At 39.3% G+C, this 17,306-nt stretch overlaps 1 protein-coding gene across 40 annotated transcripts in view; it reads left to right on the top strand.

The window, feature by feature from the left end:
* Positions 1–17,306, top strand: part of PKNOX1 (PBX/knotted 1 homeobox 1) — a 65,099-nt gene that overhangs the window by 17,146 nt on the left and 30,647 nt on the right. For 27 of the 40 annotated variants that reach the window (XM_043538150.1, XM_043538149.1, XM_043538141.1 and 24 more), the window contains 3 exons: positions 6,972–7,073; positions 14,115–14,242; positions 15,827–15,998. In XM_043538150.1, the coding sequence (XP_043394085.1) occupies positions 7,023–7,073; positions 14,115–14,242; positions 15,827–15,998 (351 nt within the window). In that variant the 5' untranslated portion in view covers positions 6,972–7,022. Of the gene's footprint in view, positions 1–6,971; positions 7,074–7,144; positions 7,395–8,490; positions 8,525–12,279; positions 12,329–12,359; positions 12,591–14,114; positions 14,243–15,826; positions 15,999–17,306 lie in introns of those variants that run through there. The other 13 variants (XM_037903298.2, XM_037903304.2, XM_043538151.1 and 10 more) reach the window with 7 other exon arrangements.

Genomic DNA, 17,306 nt, shown 5'->3' with positions numbered 1-17,306 from the left:
TATTGATCTGCTTCCAATTACCAAATATCTCTTCCTCCTCCCCTTCCACATAGGTGGGGGAGGTGCAAACATGGAGAGTCTCCTCTGTGTCAGAATCAGGCATGATGGGGTCATCCAGGCCATTGTTAGGACCTTGTTAAGTTCCTCAGGTTCTTCTGTAGTGTTGATTAGTGTACATAACTTATCTTCAGATTTTGCCACAATACTGTTCACACTATTTTCAGGTCATTTAATAATGGTATGAAATTACATTAGTCTGAAAAAGATTCCTTTGGACAGACTCCCTTTACACGTTGAAAATTAATGATTTATTCCTGTTTTCTGTTTTCTCTCTGACTAGTTTCTTACTAAGAACAGAACATCGTCTCTCATTCGGTGACTACATAGTTTCCATAGTAGCCTTCTGTGAGGGACTTAATATGAACTTTCAAAAGGATTTTACCAAATTATGTCTTCTGATTCTCCTTTATCCATTTAATTTGACTTATTCAAATAATTATAGTAGATCAGAGAGGCACAATGTAAATTTATAGAGCTATGTTGGTTTGTCCCTCTGATATCCCCCTAAGACATGAAATGAGAGTAGCCTATAAGAGTAGGGAAAATGTACAGTTCTTTTCCTCACTCCATTTAAGTGAAGACATCTACTTGGTTTCCCCAAGCATAAACTATCAGATAAAACAGAAAGAGACACACCTGAAGATATGATGAAACTCTGAGAAAGCAGCCACTTTAGAATGTGGCCCTTTAGAATCCTACAAATTTTACTGAAACCTCCACTTTAAATATTAAGATGAACACTGGTCTTCACAAGACTGCTTAGTCCTTACAATCACGTGTCTCAGTACAGTAACGAAATAATACAGGTTTGATGAGTAAGTGCATTTATTCCTTCTATTCCCACCTTCCCCTCTTTATAACTTCTGTACTGGAGAAATCTGTAATATTTTGCCATTCCAAAAAACAGATACTGAATCTATAGTTTTATGGAGATGGAGTAGCAGTTAACTGATACCTTCAAGCTAAATATGCTCCTCTAGTAAATATATGGGATAGTGGAATTTAAATAGTAAACCCAAGACAAATGTAGCAAGAACTTTGAAATGTTCCTCATTCTTTCCATTCCATAATTAAATAGTGGAATGACGCTAACCTAGTAGTCATTATTTAATAAATTTGGGTTAGAAAATAGAAACCTCCAAGTATCTAAGGATTTGAGAAAACACGTTGATCTAATTCCCAAGAAAATAAATGAAAATTTGGCTTATGAAACTCTCATTTAAATACTTTATAATTTCATTATCCTTTTTTATTTTATTTTTATTGGACTTTCCTAAGGTGGTATTTATAAAGTAGTATAAAATGTGAACCTTTTATTCGTCCTTGTTACATTAATGGGTGGTGCCACACACAATATTTAGCACCACATTTAAGAAATTAAATAGCAAAAATCTATATTAAAATGAAGTTGTTTCTTGGTGCTGTAAAAGTTTTACAGAACATAAATACTCTCACCATCGTGAAGAGATTAGTCTTAGTAAGATCAGATAAGCACAAGATATAGGAGAGCTGGATTTTTTTGAAGGGGGGCAGAGAGGGAGCTTCTCAGAGGAAGCCAAGGAGGTTTTTCAGGGGTAGTTGGCAGCAGTCTAGAAGGCAGAGATCTGAGAATGGAAAAAGGAGACGAAGGAAGGAGGAAGATAAGTGGTCGGGGGAGGGAGTGAAGGGGAAGAAGAAGAAAGCATAGGAAAATGAGGGGAGAAGAAGAAATGAGAGCAAAGATGTACGTGGAAGAAAGATTGTGTGAACCCTTCTAGGTGATGAGAAGGAGCTTTAATTTTTTACAGCAAGAGATGGGAAGGATGGAGGAATTAATAGGCTGCAGGTTTAAAACAAACAAAAGGAAGTACTACTTCACACAATTAAAGTCAGCCAGTGGAACTCATTGCCAGGGGATGTTGTGAAGGCTAAAACTATAACTGGGTTCAAAAGAGAATTGGATAAGTTCATGGAGGACAGGTCCATCAATGGCTATTAGCCAAGATGATCAGGGATGCAATCCCATGCTCTGGATCTCCTCAGCTTCTAACTGCCAGAAGCTGGGAGTGGATGACAGGGGATAGATCACTTGATATAAATATATCCTGTTCAATCCCTCTGAAGCATCTGGCATTGGCTACTATTGGAAGACAGGATACTGGGCTAAATGGACCATTGGTCTGACCCAGTATGATCATTCTTATGTTCTTAAGAATAAAATGTGGTAGTCAAATGGTGTGTGAGAAAACTAACAGTAGTAGTATATTGGAATGGTAAAAGATAATTGAAAGTTATCAGAATCAAGGTAAGAGGATGATCGGGTGTAGACATGTTTTGAGCAATGATCACAAAGAGGAAAAGGACAGATTTGGAAATACTAAAGAGGAAGAAACAACATGAATTACAGGGATTGGATACATGAAGAGGAGGAGAGAGAATATAGATTTTGGAAGTATTGTAACGTTGTCAGTTAAGTCAGAGAAGGGAGAAGTTTTAGTAGAAAACCTTAAACCTGTTTTAATAGGTCTTAAATTTGAGATGGCAGTTAAACATGAAAAAATAGATTCTTCTTCGAGTAGTGTCCCTGTGGGTGCTTCACCTTAGGTGTGTATGCGTCCCTGTACCTAGGATCTGAGATTTTTGGTAGCAGTGCCTGTTGGACTGCACATGAGCCCATTCTCCCCTGGTCTCACGTTGTGAGCAGCAGCTATATAGGGCTGTGTAATCCAACCGTCATCCATTCCTTTGCAACCGCCCTTGTCCAGAGACAGAGTCTTTGCAAAGCCCGTTCTAGGCAAGTGCCTTTAGTGCTCTTTATGATGATATGTTTTTTCTTTAAAATTTAGATAGTTAATAGTTGCTTCCATTTTCTTTCCCTTTTTCTCTTTATTAAATTTTTTTTCTTCCTCCTCGTTACCGTTTAGTTCAAATTGGTGTTTCCCTAAATTCTTTCCTTCACAGGAGTTATCCCTACATGGGGGTTATGCCAGGATACCCTGGGTTGAAAAGGTGCCTCTCTTGCCAAGGGGCATCCCCATGAGCAACGGGCACTCCCAATGCATTCGTTGCTTGGGAGAAGTGCGCTTCCCACAAAAATGCACACAGTGTCTCAAGCTCAAAACTCGGGCCTGTGAATTGAAGCTGAAACTTTTAATGATGGAGAGTTTGCTGCGACTAGCCTCAGACTACAGTCCTGGCATCTCTCCAGAGCAACGATCACCAACAGTACCGACATCTGCCATCTCACACTCTCCACTATCCATGAAGAGAAAGGCAGCAGACTCTCACAAAGAGAGTAAGAAAAGGGCCCCAAGTTTGCCTACCAAGGAGCTATCCCAGGAAGAGTTCCCTGACAAGGTCAGTAGCCTCCATGCTGTCAAGTACTAAACACAGTATCTTTGACTCCCTGGGACCTCCAGTACCAACACTGCCGATAAGTCCAAGGACCCCCAGAGGACTGGACTGGACAAGACTGCGCTGTCAGGCGATAGAGGCAAAGAGAAGCCCAGAACCTCAAAGACGGCACAGAGGACACCACCTAAACACACAGTACCAAGTGCTTCGGCACTGACAAGAACTTGGCCACCACCTACCTCACAATTGACAGAGCACATAGTCATCTCGACACCATCAGCACCAACAGTATGGGCGTTGATGCACATGCTTCCCATGGTACCTACGCAAATACCGTCCCTGATACCGATGTTGTTGATGCCGGTAATAAAGGAATTTAGATTCCCAAAAGACCTGCTCATCTCTGAGACTCTGGAATCACCCCTGCTTTGCACTGAGCTCCCAGCGGTACGCACCTGTCCTCGCACAGTGTAACCGGTACCACATTGTTCACCATCACCGTCTGGGACTGCTCGCTCCTTCTCAAGTGAAGACAAAGATGTCGATGAAGTTCTGTATTCAGTGATATTGCGTACCCCCCCCTCATATCATGGACTACGCAGTGTGAACTGCACACGCGTACTAGATACCAGGAGACCAGGTGTGATTCTGGGCCTTGGTATGGGCACCCATGGATGGCCCCCCAGGCCTATGCCCATGCAATGACCTTGCTGGGATTCATGAGTTGCTTTTACGCAACAGTTTCCCAGAGGGAGAGTACTCAGAGGGAAAGACCTAGACACTCTCCATCCTTCTCGGTATCCAGATCTTAGCCTGAAGCACAATCTTTTGAGGAGCAGGAGAGAATAGAGTAGTGTCTCCATTTAGGTGGTCCCTGACGGTGAGGTGGCAGAGAGGTCAGGGGTCCTGATCGCGGGGTAGGGTGGTATCTTCTCCTCTGTGAGGTCATGCGCTCACTAGATGAGGCGCCAACTGTGTCGCAAGATGACTACTGCACACGTGTGTCCCAAACGGACACTTCTACTCAAAATGTCTGATCAACGGCACTGGGATGCACCAACACCTGAAGCAGAGCATCCACAGGGACAGCACTCGAAGAAAGCATTATCTCCATTTTACAGATGGAAAAACTGAGCCATAAGGCTGTTTTAGTGACCTTCCACCTCAGTCCGGTCTTGTATTTCTAGGTAACACATGGAAGGAGGCACTGCTCTCCAGTCCACCTAAGGTGGAGAACCTTTAGAGACCTCCCTCACCAGACGGTACAAATACCAACTACCAACCAGGCCTTTGGCCACCGCTTACATCCTTTTTACAATGGTGTCAATCACTATGGACCAATGAGGTTTAAAGATCCCTTTAAAGGTGTTAGAAGTCTAGTGTTGTAATATCTAGGTACAAAATACCTTTCTTGTTTTGATTTTTATCCCAGTATTAATGTGTGTAAGTTTGTTTATGGCAATATAGCAATGTACCTTTTGTCATGAGAAATCTTATGTAAGAAAGATTGTTATAATGGAAAAGTGTTATGAAGAAGATTGTTAATTTCTGCCCTACCCCCAGGGATGCTGGAACTAGGGGTGTTGGTGGTGTAGCAACACCCCCTGGCTTGAAGTAGTAATAACAACCAAATACATGGTTTCTGCTTTCAGCACTCCCACTATAAAAATTTGTTCCAGCATCTCTGCCCACCCATATCTATATAGATTAATGCAATGCAGTATTAATAGTTCTTATATCTTCAGTGCTTGCTTTGGGGTTGTGTGGGGTGAGTATAAGGACAGTTGCATTTTAAATGGAGATGGGCCAAGAATACACAAATCAGGCCTAGGCTTTCTGTTATTAAATGACAGAATCTCATGATCTGCTCTTGTGAGGTTTTTGACTTGGAATGGTGTAGCTTCTGCCAAGATCAGGTGTTCTTGTGAGGCTTCTACTGTCTTGGACTGAAATATTGTAAAAATCCTGTTCTCTTGAGATCTTTGCTGCCTCCAGACCAGAACCAGAAAATAGCCTCCTCCTAGTTTTTCATTAATACTGTAAACAAAGGTTTAAAGGATCTAGGAATGTGAATCCAATCCCCTTTCTTCACAAAATTGAATGTCTTTCTAAACATTATGCTAGAGCTCAACCACAGGATAAAGGCTTGATTTAGGAATTGCTGGGTGCTGTTCTATGGCCTGCATTATGCAGAAGATCAGATGATCATAATGGACCTTTATGGCCTTAAAATCAGTGAAAATGTACAGTAGTGCCTAGAGGCCCCAATCAGGATAGGAGCCCCATTAGGTGCCATATAAACACATACAAAAGCTTGTCCCAAAGAGCGAAGACTAAGGTTAACATTTTGTCATGGTTATTTTTAGTAAAAGTCACTGGCAATAAATAAAAATTCACAGGAGCCCATGACCTGTCTGTGACTTTACTAAAAGTAACCAGGAGACAGGGCTGGGGGGAAGGGGGAAGAGCTAGGGAAGAAGAATGACAGCTGGAGCCCCAGTTGGGGGTACGGACTGACAGCACCAGCCCCACTGCCATGGGTGGGGGGCACGCAGCCCCACGACTCCAGCTCTGGCCACAGCTGGGGGGCAGGAGCACACAGTCCTGGCTCCAGCCCTGGCAGCAGCCACGGTGGGGAGTGCATAGCCCAGGTTCCAGCTCTAGCCAAAGCCACGGGGCAAGGGCCCACAGCCCCAGCGGGGAGAGAGGAGTGGACAACAACAGATGGCTCCAGCCATTTTGGTGTGGGGAGTGTGGCAGTGGCGCATGGCCCTGGCCCCAGTATGTTTGGGGTGGCAGTTTGCGCATGGCTTTGGCTCAAGCCCCAGCCAAAGGGGTAGGGAATACACAGCCCCAGCGGAAGCCGCACAGTCCCGGCTCCAGCCCCAGCTACAGGGCAGGGCACACATCCCCAGCTGCAGTCAAGGGGGAAGGGGTACATGCACAGTCACAGCCCCAGGACAGGGGCTCACAGCCCTGGCCAAAGCCACGGTCCCAGCTTCAGTCCCTGACAGCCAAAGAAGTCATGGAGTCCAGTAAAGTCATGGAATCCGTGACTGCCATGATCTCTGTGACTAAATAGTATCCTTAGCTGTGACCTTCCTCTGTTCATGATATGAAAACCCTTCAACAAAATGAAAATGGAGAATATTCTTCAAACTACCTGAAATGTTTTCTCAATGGAAAAACTCCACTTGAGACTGTTTTTAATATCTAGAAAATAGAATACATCTGGAAAATAATGAATAATTAGTCATCTTAATGGTCATATACTACAGTGATATGCAAGAGTGCGGGAAAGATTTGGCAACAACCAAAGCACTCCTGATGACTGGACACATTACAGAAGGAAAACATGTAGGGTTCAGAGCCTTAAATTGCCATAGCTCAATTAATTTAAATGTTTTGTTTGCAAGAGTGATGGCTGCCTAAAAAAAAAAAATATAATTGCATGATCAATTAAATAACTGAGTCACTTTGCTGTTGCGCACACAAATTTTGGTAACATTTTTTGCATTGTGTAGAATCCATTTTTAAAAAAATTATTTTTGTAACTGACATCTTTTACTCTTTTCTAGAATATGTGTTCTTTCTTGTGATGATTTGACATTATAAACCCTTCATTAACCATGATGGCAACACAGACATTAAGTATAGACAACTATCAAGATGGGCAACAAGTGAGAGCATTTTTTCTCCTCTATGTATTGCATTACTATTAGCAAGTGAAAAATTTACCTTTTTGTTTTAGGTTAGGCTCTATATGTGATGTGATGTTGCATCGTTGAGCAGTGGTTCCTAAAACTGCATTCAAATTAACATTAGTCTGCGGGCAAGTCATGCCATTGATCCGCACTCTGAAGACCTGTTCTCCGTTATTGCTGTATGCCAGCCTGAGCAGTAGGTACAAGTCTTCCTGCCAGTAGATGGAGATAGTGTTAACTGTCAGAAGAAAAACTGAGTTGTTGCTTCCCCTACAAAGAGGCCTGGTTAGCTGAACAGTAAGTTCTCTTTTATTTCCAAGAGGCAGGTCTCTGGATTGCTGTCTTCTTTTTGGAGTACCTCCTGCTTTTATTTTGGAGAGCTTTTTTTCCATAAACCCTTTTCTTTGACAAGTTTACTTAGTTTAGAATACTTATTTGCCTTGGTAAAGAGATGGTGGATAAAAATCAGTGATTTTTTTAAAAAAAAAAAAAATTAAAAAATCGGATTTTTTTGATAAAATGCTTTTTGAGGAAAAAACCTGTCTAAAGATATCTTTGAGCTATAATGTATCTTAATTAAAATGATCTCATCATGGAATAGGGATTATAAATTCTAATTCTATAGTATGAGACAATATGTTCATGTAATGTTTAAGAAAAGTTTTGTAAATGAGTTCCAATAGTTAATGGATTAGGGATCCAATCTTATGAGATTCCAGGGGCTTCTGTATGATTCTTTAAGTTAATCTTTCTATCTACCCAATGGGGCTCAGTCTAGAAGATACCATCAGAGATGCTTAGTTTTGCAGTTCTCAACCTGTGAATTTGTGTCTCCACTCCAGAGATAACATGCTTGTTAACAGCAAAAATGTTTTTAAATAAATAAATAATATATAGAGGTGAGAAATAACAGACCTCAACCCTGTTGTCCCTCTGCAAATTTGTGTACACAGAGTCAATCCCTTTTATCTCTCTAAAAGTGCAAAGTTTCAAAAAGTTCAATGAATAGAAGATTGTTGGGGGCGGAATAGATCCGGACAAGGAGAAGAAGTCTGGAGATAAATGTGAGAAGGAAGGGACAGGCAGTAGAAACAAAAGTGAAACTATTCGAGCAGCATATTCCAGAAGTCTTAAGGTCTTTCTGAGTGTAGCCTTCATTAATTTGAGATCTACCATACCATTCTCTCACTAGAAGGGAAAACCTATAATGGCAGAAGACTGTAAAAGAGACCCGGTTTGGGAATATTTTAATGAAGTTCCTCTACCTGTGGGTAAAACAGGCATGCTTGCAAAATGCAAACAGTGCAACAAAGAAATGCAAGGCCTGGTTGCCCGAATGAAACAACATCATGAGAAGTGCTCCTTCTCAGGAGGAAGCTGTATTGAAGATGATGAAAGGAACGTGTCTGAATATGCAGGATCTTCAGGTTGGTAAACTTTTTTTATTTCATACTTCTTTCTTAAGGACTGCCTGTCTTCCTTCTGGACTCTTTTTAAATTGTCGTGTTTGAGCAAAAAATATGGTTGTTACTCTATGGTACTATCATTTTAGATGCAGTTGTGATAAAAAAATAACTGAAATAGGCAGATCATCTTTTTACAATTTCACCTTTAAAGTAGTACTGAGTATCAGTGAATGAAATGAGTAATACTAAATGAGCAGTATGGTAATAATAATTAAATAACTGCATTGACTTATTTTGTTTAGGAGAATCCATCCTCAACATACAGGATTCTGAAGACTATCCATCTTCAAGATCACCATAATTTTCCATAGTTTCAGAGTTATCTGCCAATGATAATATTTCAGTCACATCATGTATGTCACATAGCCACAGTATATCAGCTGTAGCAAAAAGAAAAAAAAACTCCATCATCCAGAAACAACCAGTAAAGATAAGTTTGTGATAAAAACCAGCAGATTACAAAAAGAGGTAATGGATGAAAAAATTGCCCGGTTTGTTTATGCAACAAACTCTCCTTTCCATATGATTGAGAACCCACACTTCATTAACATGGTTCAGTCACTCAGACTGGGATACAGTCCACCAACAGAGCAGATGTTGCAGGCAAATTTGGATAAAGTGTATGAAAGAAAAATTGAGCAGTGTGCAAAAAGTTTAGAGGGTGAAATTGTTAACCTGAGTCTTGATGGGTGGAGCAATGTCCATAATGATCCTGTTGTATGTGTTTGTGTGACAACAGAAGAAGGGAATGTCTTCCTTACAGAAACAATTGATACATCAGGAAATGCACACACAGCAGAATACTTACAAGAAGTAGCAATAAAAGCTATAACAAAGTGTGAAAAAAATTTCAAATGTCTGGTATGCAGTTTAGTCACAGAAAATGCTGCAAATGTATCCAAAATGAGAAGAAATTATTTAGAAGAGCATGAAGAAAGTCCCAAGCTAATAACATACGATTGCAGTGATCATGTGATGCACCTCCTAGCCAAAGACTTCAGTGTTCCAGAAATAAAGGCTAATGTTGTTGAAATTGCAAAATACTTCCGTAACAACCACTTTGCAGCGGCTGCTCTGAAAAGAGTGGGAGGAACCAAGCTAACTCTCCCACAAGATGTGCAGTGAAACTCAGTAGTGGACTGTTTTGAGCACTGTATCAAGAACTGGCCTAATCTGATGACAGTTTGGAACAAAATCATGAAAAAATAGATGGTACTGTCGCAGCCAAAGTTCTCAACGTTGATCTTAAGAGAAATGTTGAACACATGCTGGGTACCCTGAAGTCTATTTCCGTAGCCTGGAACAAAATGCAGGGAAATAGCTGTTTTATTGCTGATGCTGTTGAAATTTGGAAGGAACTGAGTGAGATCTTAAAATGAGAAATATGCAATGACAGAGTTAAATTACAAGCATTAAAAAAACGAATGGGACAAGCACTATTTTCAGCTTATTTTCTTGCAAATATTCTCAATACTCCGTACCAGGATCAAACCTTAACTGCTGAAGAAGAGGAGTTGGCTATGACATGGACATCCAGCAGTTATTCCTCCATAATGCGAACTATAATAAACTTCAGAACTAAGGGTGAACCATTCAAGAAATATATGTTTGCTGATGATCTTTTAAAGAAAGACACGAGTTAACTGGTGGATTTGGAGTCTTCAATCCATTTTCAACAGAAAAGCACTGTTAAGGTCTCTGTAATCAGAGATAAGGTGTTAGATGAGGGTTTCAACTCTTTTTTGTTTTAAGCACTTGGATTCAGAGACTGTTGAAGTGATGATCTCACTTTTAACAGCAGTAGCTTCTTCAGCCAGTGTAGAAAGAATATTTTCTTCCTTTGGACTAATTCATTCCAAATTGAGAAATCATTTGGGACCTGAAAAGCTTGTTTTTTCTTTCCCAGATTATGACCAAACAGGAAAATGAAGGTGAAGACAACTGAGTGAGCTGCAGAAGCCAATATTTTAAGTTTCTCATGTTGACCTGGATGACATCAATTTAATTTTTTTTTAAATATTTCATTTAACTATTTTAGTTTAAAAACAATTTTAACAAAAACAAACCTGGTTTTAAAAAAAACTTGAATGTTTAATTAAATTCAAAAATTCTTGTGCTTGTTTTGTTAAAATATCATACGTTTGCTGTTGAAGAAAAAAATCCAGAATACATAACGTTGTTTTAGTTAAATAAAACAATTTAAATGTCTGTCTGGTGATGTTCTCCTCCTAATACAACATGGCAAGAAAATCCTCCAAATATTAATGATTAACCTGTTGAGTTGGAGATAGTTCACTTCCCAATGACTTCATAAATATCTGCCTCAGTTACCTTTGGTAAATGAAATAACCAAACAATCGTTTCTTTTCTGATATAGCTGTAAAACTAATCTGAAAAGTTTTCACTTTAAAAATGTATAGTGTGTACCTTCTAAAAATGAAACCTACATCTATCTCTGAGTTGTGAAGAATATGTATTAAGGTTATAACAACCAACAAGAATGCACTTTTATGTAGAAATCCATGATTAGATCGAGTCTTCCTGACTAGTGATTTAAGTCATGATTTAAATCAATTTGATTTAAATCAAATCCACCCTGGCTAGTGGCAGTTTACTCCTGGGAGAATTCTTCACCCTAAAAAATTCTACGCCATAAGTTTAAAAATTCTGTATACAATAGTTTCAAATTTGGCAAAATTCTGTATATTTTATTTGTCAAAATAACACAATATAATCATGCCAGTTTCAATTATTTTGGTAATTTATTTCAAAATATCTATCCGCAATTATGTAATTTTGAGTAGTAATTTATTTAAACTACAATACAGAAATGTATTTCCCGCACCCCTCAGAAGCAGTGCAAAGACTTGGAGAAGTCAAGGATAATGGAGGAGCTGAGGAAGAGGAAAGTAATTGCTGGGAGGGAGCCTAGGCGTGAACTTGGAGGGTTGTTGGGTGTGTGTGGGAGAAGTATGGAACCGTTTTTTGGGGGGTGGGGTAGGAGGGGTTCTTAGGGAGCCTCCCCCGTGCAGACTCTCGCTGATCCCTAGCCTCATTCAGTCAGGCACATCTGCCCCGTCCCCATGTGTCCCTGAACTCCCACTTAGCCGGCCACCTCTCCCACCGTGTCCCTGCACCCTTCTGTCCCCATGTGTCCCCACTCAGCCATCCCCATGTGTCCATTCAGCTCCTACCCTAGTCTGTCCCCCCACTAGCCCCTCTGAACCCCAGTCTGTAACTCCCCAGCAGCTCCATGTGTTCCACCCTCCCCATATACCATGCTTCCTGAACTAGCCCCACAGGTAGGACGCTGTGGGGAACAGAGTCTTTTCTCTTCCCTGTCTGCAGCTGGGGCTGCTTCCACCAAGGAGCGTCTGCTCTCTGTTCTGGCACAACAGCGGCCCCTGGTGGGCAAAAGGCGTAATTGCAGCACTTCTTGGCAGAATGTATTTTGTGCTGAGGAAAGAAAATTCTGCACGGCACATGAATTATGTGAATGCACAGTGGTGCAGAATTCCCTCAGGAGCAGAGCGGTGGTTCTTTTTTTGTTTTGCGCTTCAGAAGCACTCTGCCACAAGGTAGTCTTCTGGTTTTGGTGTGTCTTGGCTTCTGTCATCAGCAGGAAACAGCTGAAAGAATGTAGCCCCCAGATTTAGGTAACTTGTTTTCTCATTGTTAGCCAAAAAATAAGTCCATCGATTTATGTCTTTCTCCAGGCACAGTGGCTTCCAAATCAGCTAACCCTTCCGAGAGAACTTCTTGAGGGTTAGGAAGTTCTGCCATTTTCTCAAAATTTCCTGTTGAGCTAAAAGAGGGCTCAGCCATGTCAGACAACAAAGAACAAACAGCCTATGCAAGACTCACTTCAGGATAGTGTCTTAAATTCCTTTTGTTTGTTGTGTGCGGAATTAGGTGCAGCTTTGTCCCTAGATGACGTCTGAATTGGTTACTCTAATATTTATTAAGGGGCTGACTCTTTCTTCAAAGGATTGCTCTTGAGAACAAGGTGGTGACAACCCTTGTGAGGGTGGGTCCTTCTGTGCTTTTTAATTTTCTTTCTGAGGCCTTGATCCTAATGGTGGTGATGGTGCTTAATGCAGCCTGGCTTTTCTGCATAAGACACAAACTGCCATGGTTCAAGCAGAAAAAGAATCTTCTTATGCCACTGGTTCAGTGCCCCTAGGGGGACGTGACAAATGTTCAAGCTGGAAGAAAAATGCAATCCTTTTTGAAGGGAAGATTGGATTCCATGATGGATAAGTTCTTCAAGTGGGATGATCTTTCTGTCCCCCTTAAGCGGGCTCTTAATCTAAAGATACCTTGCTGTAGGTGAAAAAGAATGGAAGTCCCATTTTAGAAAGCCATCAGAAAGTCTCAAAGGCATTCCCAGTCCATTAGTGCCATTCAAGATGTTCTATATGTGCAGATTGAATTGCCCTACTGTAACTCTAACAATGCTCTCGTGGAGCTATAATATACCCAATATGATCATGGAATAGCATAAAACTACCCAAAGATTACAGGACTCTATATCCTGTTAGTAATGTTTAAATCATGACTCTTCAGGCTTATCTTTTAAGGTGCTTTGGTGCTTTCCTGTTTTGCATCTTTTTCTTGCCTCTTACTATTGCAGCATTTACTTGTGCCCTGCATTCCCACACAAACTTCAGAGTAGCTGTTCAGACTGATAGTCTCTCTCTAACATACGCTATTGGATGCCTTTTTAGGCTGGTATCTTTCACTTAACTTGATTTTAATTTGTCGTTGTTGTTCAGTTTTAAGGTGATTAAGTTTGTTCTGCATGGATATGAAGATGAGCTCATTTAGTTGAACTGGCAAACAAATGCCTTGTTAAAATATTTTTAATGGCAGTTACTTTGCTCCATTCTGCTGAAAAACTAGTAAATATTACTTTTTAAATACAACTGCTGTTGCTTTTTACATTGAGTAGGTATTCCTATATTGTTTAATATCATCTGCATATGTAAAAGTTTAGAGGTAAATTGTAAGGCGAAATTACATTCCTGATTAGTGAAAGACTGCAGCAAATGCTATATTTCAGTTCTGTATAACAAAGTGTAAATTTTAATGGATTAGGAAACTAGCTTCAGAGTCCCTATTTCCATCAGCATCTCTGTGGAAAGGGAGAAGGAAATCAATAGGAGGGTAAAAATTTTATTGTGATTTTACCACAAAGGCTGGTAAGTCAGCCTTTTCATAAACTCATTTTTGGAGTAATATATGTCTAACCTATTCCAAAAATAGCTGCTTGTGAGACACAAAATGCTTTAGCAGTTCACTAATATCAGTCATCCCAATTTTAAAGCTGAGTGCTGAAACTTGAAATGACCTTTACACTATCCAACAGAAAGTGTCAAGGATTAAATGAGTTTCTTGTTACTGCTTATGCTTTTTGTATAATTGCCAAATCATACCAACCTTCTGGCAATTTACTAGCTTTTTGCATTGCTATTTACTTAGAAAACAGTATACTTACTAATAAATCTTTGTGCTTGGTGACGTAAAATAACTTATCCTCCTTTTTCTACAGATGCAAGTAGTAACCGAGTTAAAAACTGAACAAGACCCAAACTGCTCTGAAACTGATGCAGAAGGAGTGAGTCCTGCCCCTGTAGAATCTCAGACGCCAATGGATGCAGACAAGCAGGCCATTTACAGGTAGTATTGTGGACTTTGGTTGTGTGTTTGAAAGGTAAAAAGTACAGTTCGGGGTGTGTTTTTGCCTTTTTTTTTTTTTTTTTCTTTTAACTAGGCAGATTAAAACCAGATGAGTTGTAGTTTGCAAGTAAACGATGAGTAAGTTCAAATAAAATGGTTTCATTTTTAGATTCTTTACTTAAGGCAAAAATTTCCCCAAATTTAGGATTCTGTTGCATGATCTTGAAGACTATATTATGAAGTGCACATGTCAGTTATTAAAAACAGATATTGCTATAGCTGTAGTGGGCAGCAGGCATCAAGCTTTAAGTTAGCAACAATATTTTGTCTAGGCTATTGAGGAATAGTGACTTTAACTCATGCTGTCCCATTATATTTTATATGTTAGAATTAGCTTCAATAGTTTCTGAGGCCTTTTCTCATTTATTTTGTTTTGTTTTTTATTTTATTTTTGTGATCAACGAAACCTGTACCACTTTTTCTTTTAGATTAAAAATAAATAAATAAAAATGTGCCTTTTCTCACAACTCTGTAATACAAAAATACTTATCTTAGCACTTTTCATTTGAAGATATTAATCAGTATGTATAAACTGCAAAGTGAGGATGTAATTGTAGCACAGGTAGGCATACCTGTGTTAGCTTTAATCTAGCTAGTGTGGGTAACAGTAGCAGTGTACACATAGTGGCAAGGACTTTAGTATGGGCTATCAACCAGAATACAAGCCCTCCATGGACCCTAGCCATGTACTTTGGTTGGTAGCCCATTCTGAAACCTGTGCTGCTCTGAGTACACTGCTGTTGTGACCTGTGCTAGCTAAATTAAAGCTATCATATGTATGCCTAGCCATGCTACAATCACATCTTCACTTTGCAGTGTAGACATACCAAAAGTGCTTTACAAAGGCACTGTTATTGCCAGTTTACACATGGGGAAAATGACACATAGGAGGGAGGGTAAGTGAGTTGGCCAAGATGACAAAGTGAGTTAATGGTAAAATCATCTTAGTCCTGACCTGAGCCAAGTTAGCTAATTTCACAGTGAGTCTCTCATAATACAGGCCGTTCTCAATTGTACCAAACTGTAAGGTGATTTTATTATATTGAAATGGGGCACATATTGGAGACCAGATGTGTGCTCTCAGGCTTGTTTTTTTGTAATTTAAATCTGGTTTCATTCTTTGTGTCAGTGTTAATCCATTACACATTGTACTAATACATCACCTTCTACTAAATAACAATTAATAAAATGGCATTTCATAGCTTCATAACTGCAATTATGATTTCTTCTTATTAAGGTCCAATTACATAGTCCTGCTTTATTATACAGCTTTAGTTATGTCTAAATCTTATACAGTTTCACTCTTATTTAAAAAAACAAAAACAAAAAAAAACCCCTCACATGTATTTTGGCTAATATTATCAGTTGTGTTGTATATAATCTGTTAATAAAACTTACAGAATTGCTTTTCTGGATGAGTGGTGGTTAGGTTTTTACTTTTTGGATACCTAACATTATAAAGTAGTAAATATAAAGTAAAAAAATATTTATTCAGGCCTGATTTTATTATTTATTTATTCCTAGGCACCCACTGTTTCCATTGTTAGCACTATTGTTTGAAAAATGTGAACAATCTACACAGGGCTCAGAAGGCACTACCTCTGCTAGTTTTGATGTAGATATTGAAAATTTTGTAAGGAAGCAGGAGAAGGAAGGAAAACCCTTTTTTTGTGAAGATCCAGAAACTGATAATTTAGTAAGTATAAAGCATTTTTATGAAGCAAATGACACTTCTCCCTCTTATTCCCAATTACTTCTCTCAACTGCTGCTTTTGGTAGATTCCCAAATCTTTTGATCCTACAATGGTGTATTGTTAGTATTGCAAGTACTGAATTCTGAAACTAAAGATCAGAAAAAGTTTGTAAACTTAATCTTTTTATCCTTTTTTTTTTTTTTTTCTTATCTATAAACATCTATTGCAGTGGTTCCCAAACTGGGGTTCATGAACCCCTGGGGGTTCACGAAATGTTACAGGGAGTTTTCGGGGGGGGAAAAATTCCCTAATGGTGGACAGAGCTGTCTCTAGGGACCCTAGGCAGCCCGGGGCCAGCAGCCCGGAGCCCCTGGACTTCCAAGAGCTAAGCAGATCAAAGCAAGCATATCTATCACACATATTTAAACTTCAAGACTCCTTATATGAAATAGAAAGGGAGGTGGATATTTTTTTCTGTTTTTTAAAATTAAATAGGCAACTAGTATTGTTTTTAAAATTATTATGAAGAATAAGTTTAAGCTTTGTTGTAACGTGCGTTGTGTGCCTGGACTGCTCAAGACCTGAATGCTTGTGAAAGAGGAAGTCTTTGAGTTGGCTTCTTAAATACCTTCATGCTGTTTCACATCTGATACTCCTTGATGAAACATAGGAGCCTTGTCTTATAACAGGCTTATTCAAAATGATACAAACTACGAAAGTGAGATCTTGGAAGAATGTTGCCTTTTTCATAATGTAATTATACATAATAATTAATAATAAATAGTGTGTAATCATGTCATAAAAACAAATTTTATATTTCCAAGATCACTGCTTTTGTAATTTACACTCAGGTAAAGGAGAAAATCCCTGGAAATATTCATTTTTAGGAGAGGGTTCGTGAAACTTGACATTTTAATGAAAGGGGTTCACAGGTTGTTGAAGTTTGGGAACCACTGATGTATTGCATCCTTCATTTTGACCACATGCCTCACATTTTTCAATAGTTGTTTCCAATATGTGTTCATAAAACAGCTGAGGTTGACATTATATTTAGAGATGCGTTAAGACATATACCCACTACAATCCAGTCGACTGTACAGAGTAGTTTCTCAGAAAGCAATCAGATAATTTTTGCTTCACTATATAACTTATCTAGTCAGATTTTCCTGTTGCGTGTTCTTTGCCCTGATGCATCTGCATTGTCTGAGGGAGGAAAGGTTAGAAAATTTGCCCACTAACTTTTATACATAAAAATAAGTCTGAGGCATGGTATGCAATAGGAATATAAGCAAATCTTTTTTTTAAAAAAA

This window comes from Chelonia mydas, chromosome 1 (assembly GCF_015237465.2).
Source record: "Chelonia mydas isolate rCheMyd1 chromosome 1, rCheMyd1.pri.v2, whole genome shotgun sequence".
In the NCBI taxonomy this organism is placed as follows: Eukaryota; Metazoa; Chordata; order Testudines; family Cheloniidae; genus Chelonia; species Chelonia mydas.
The sequence above is the reverse complement of the archived record's forward strand: the minus strand, read 5'-3'. Positions and strand labels throughout refer to the sequence as shown.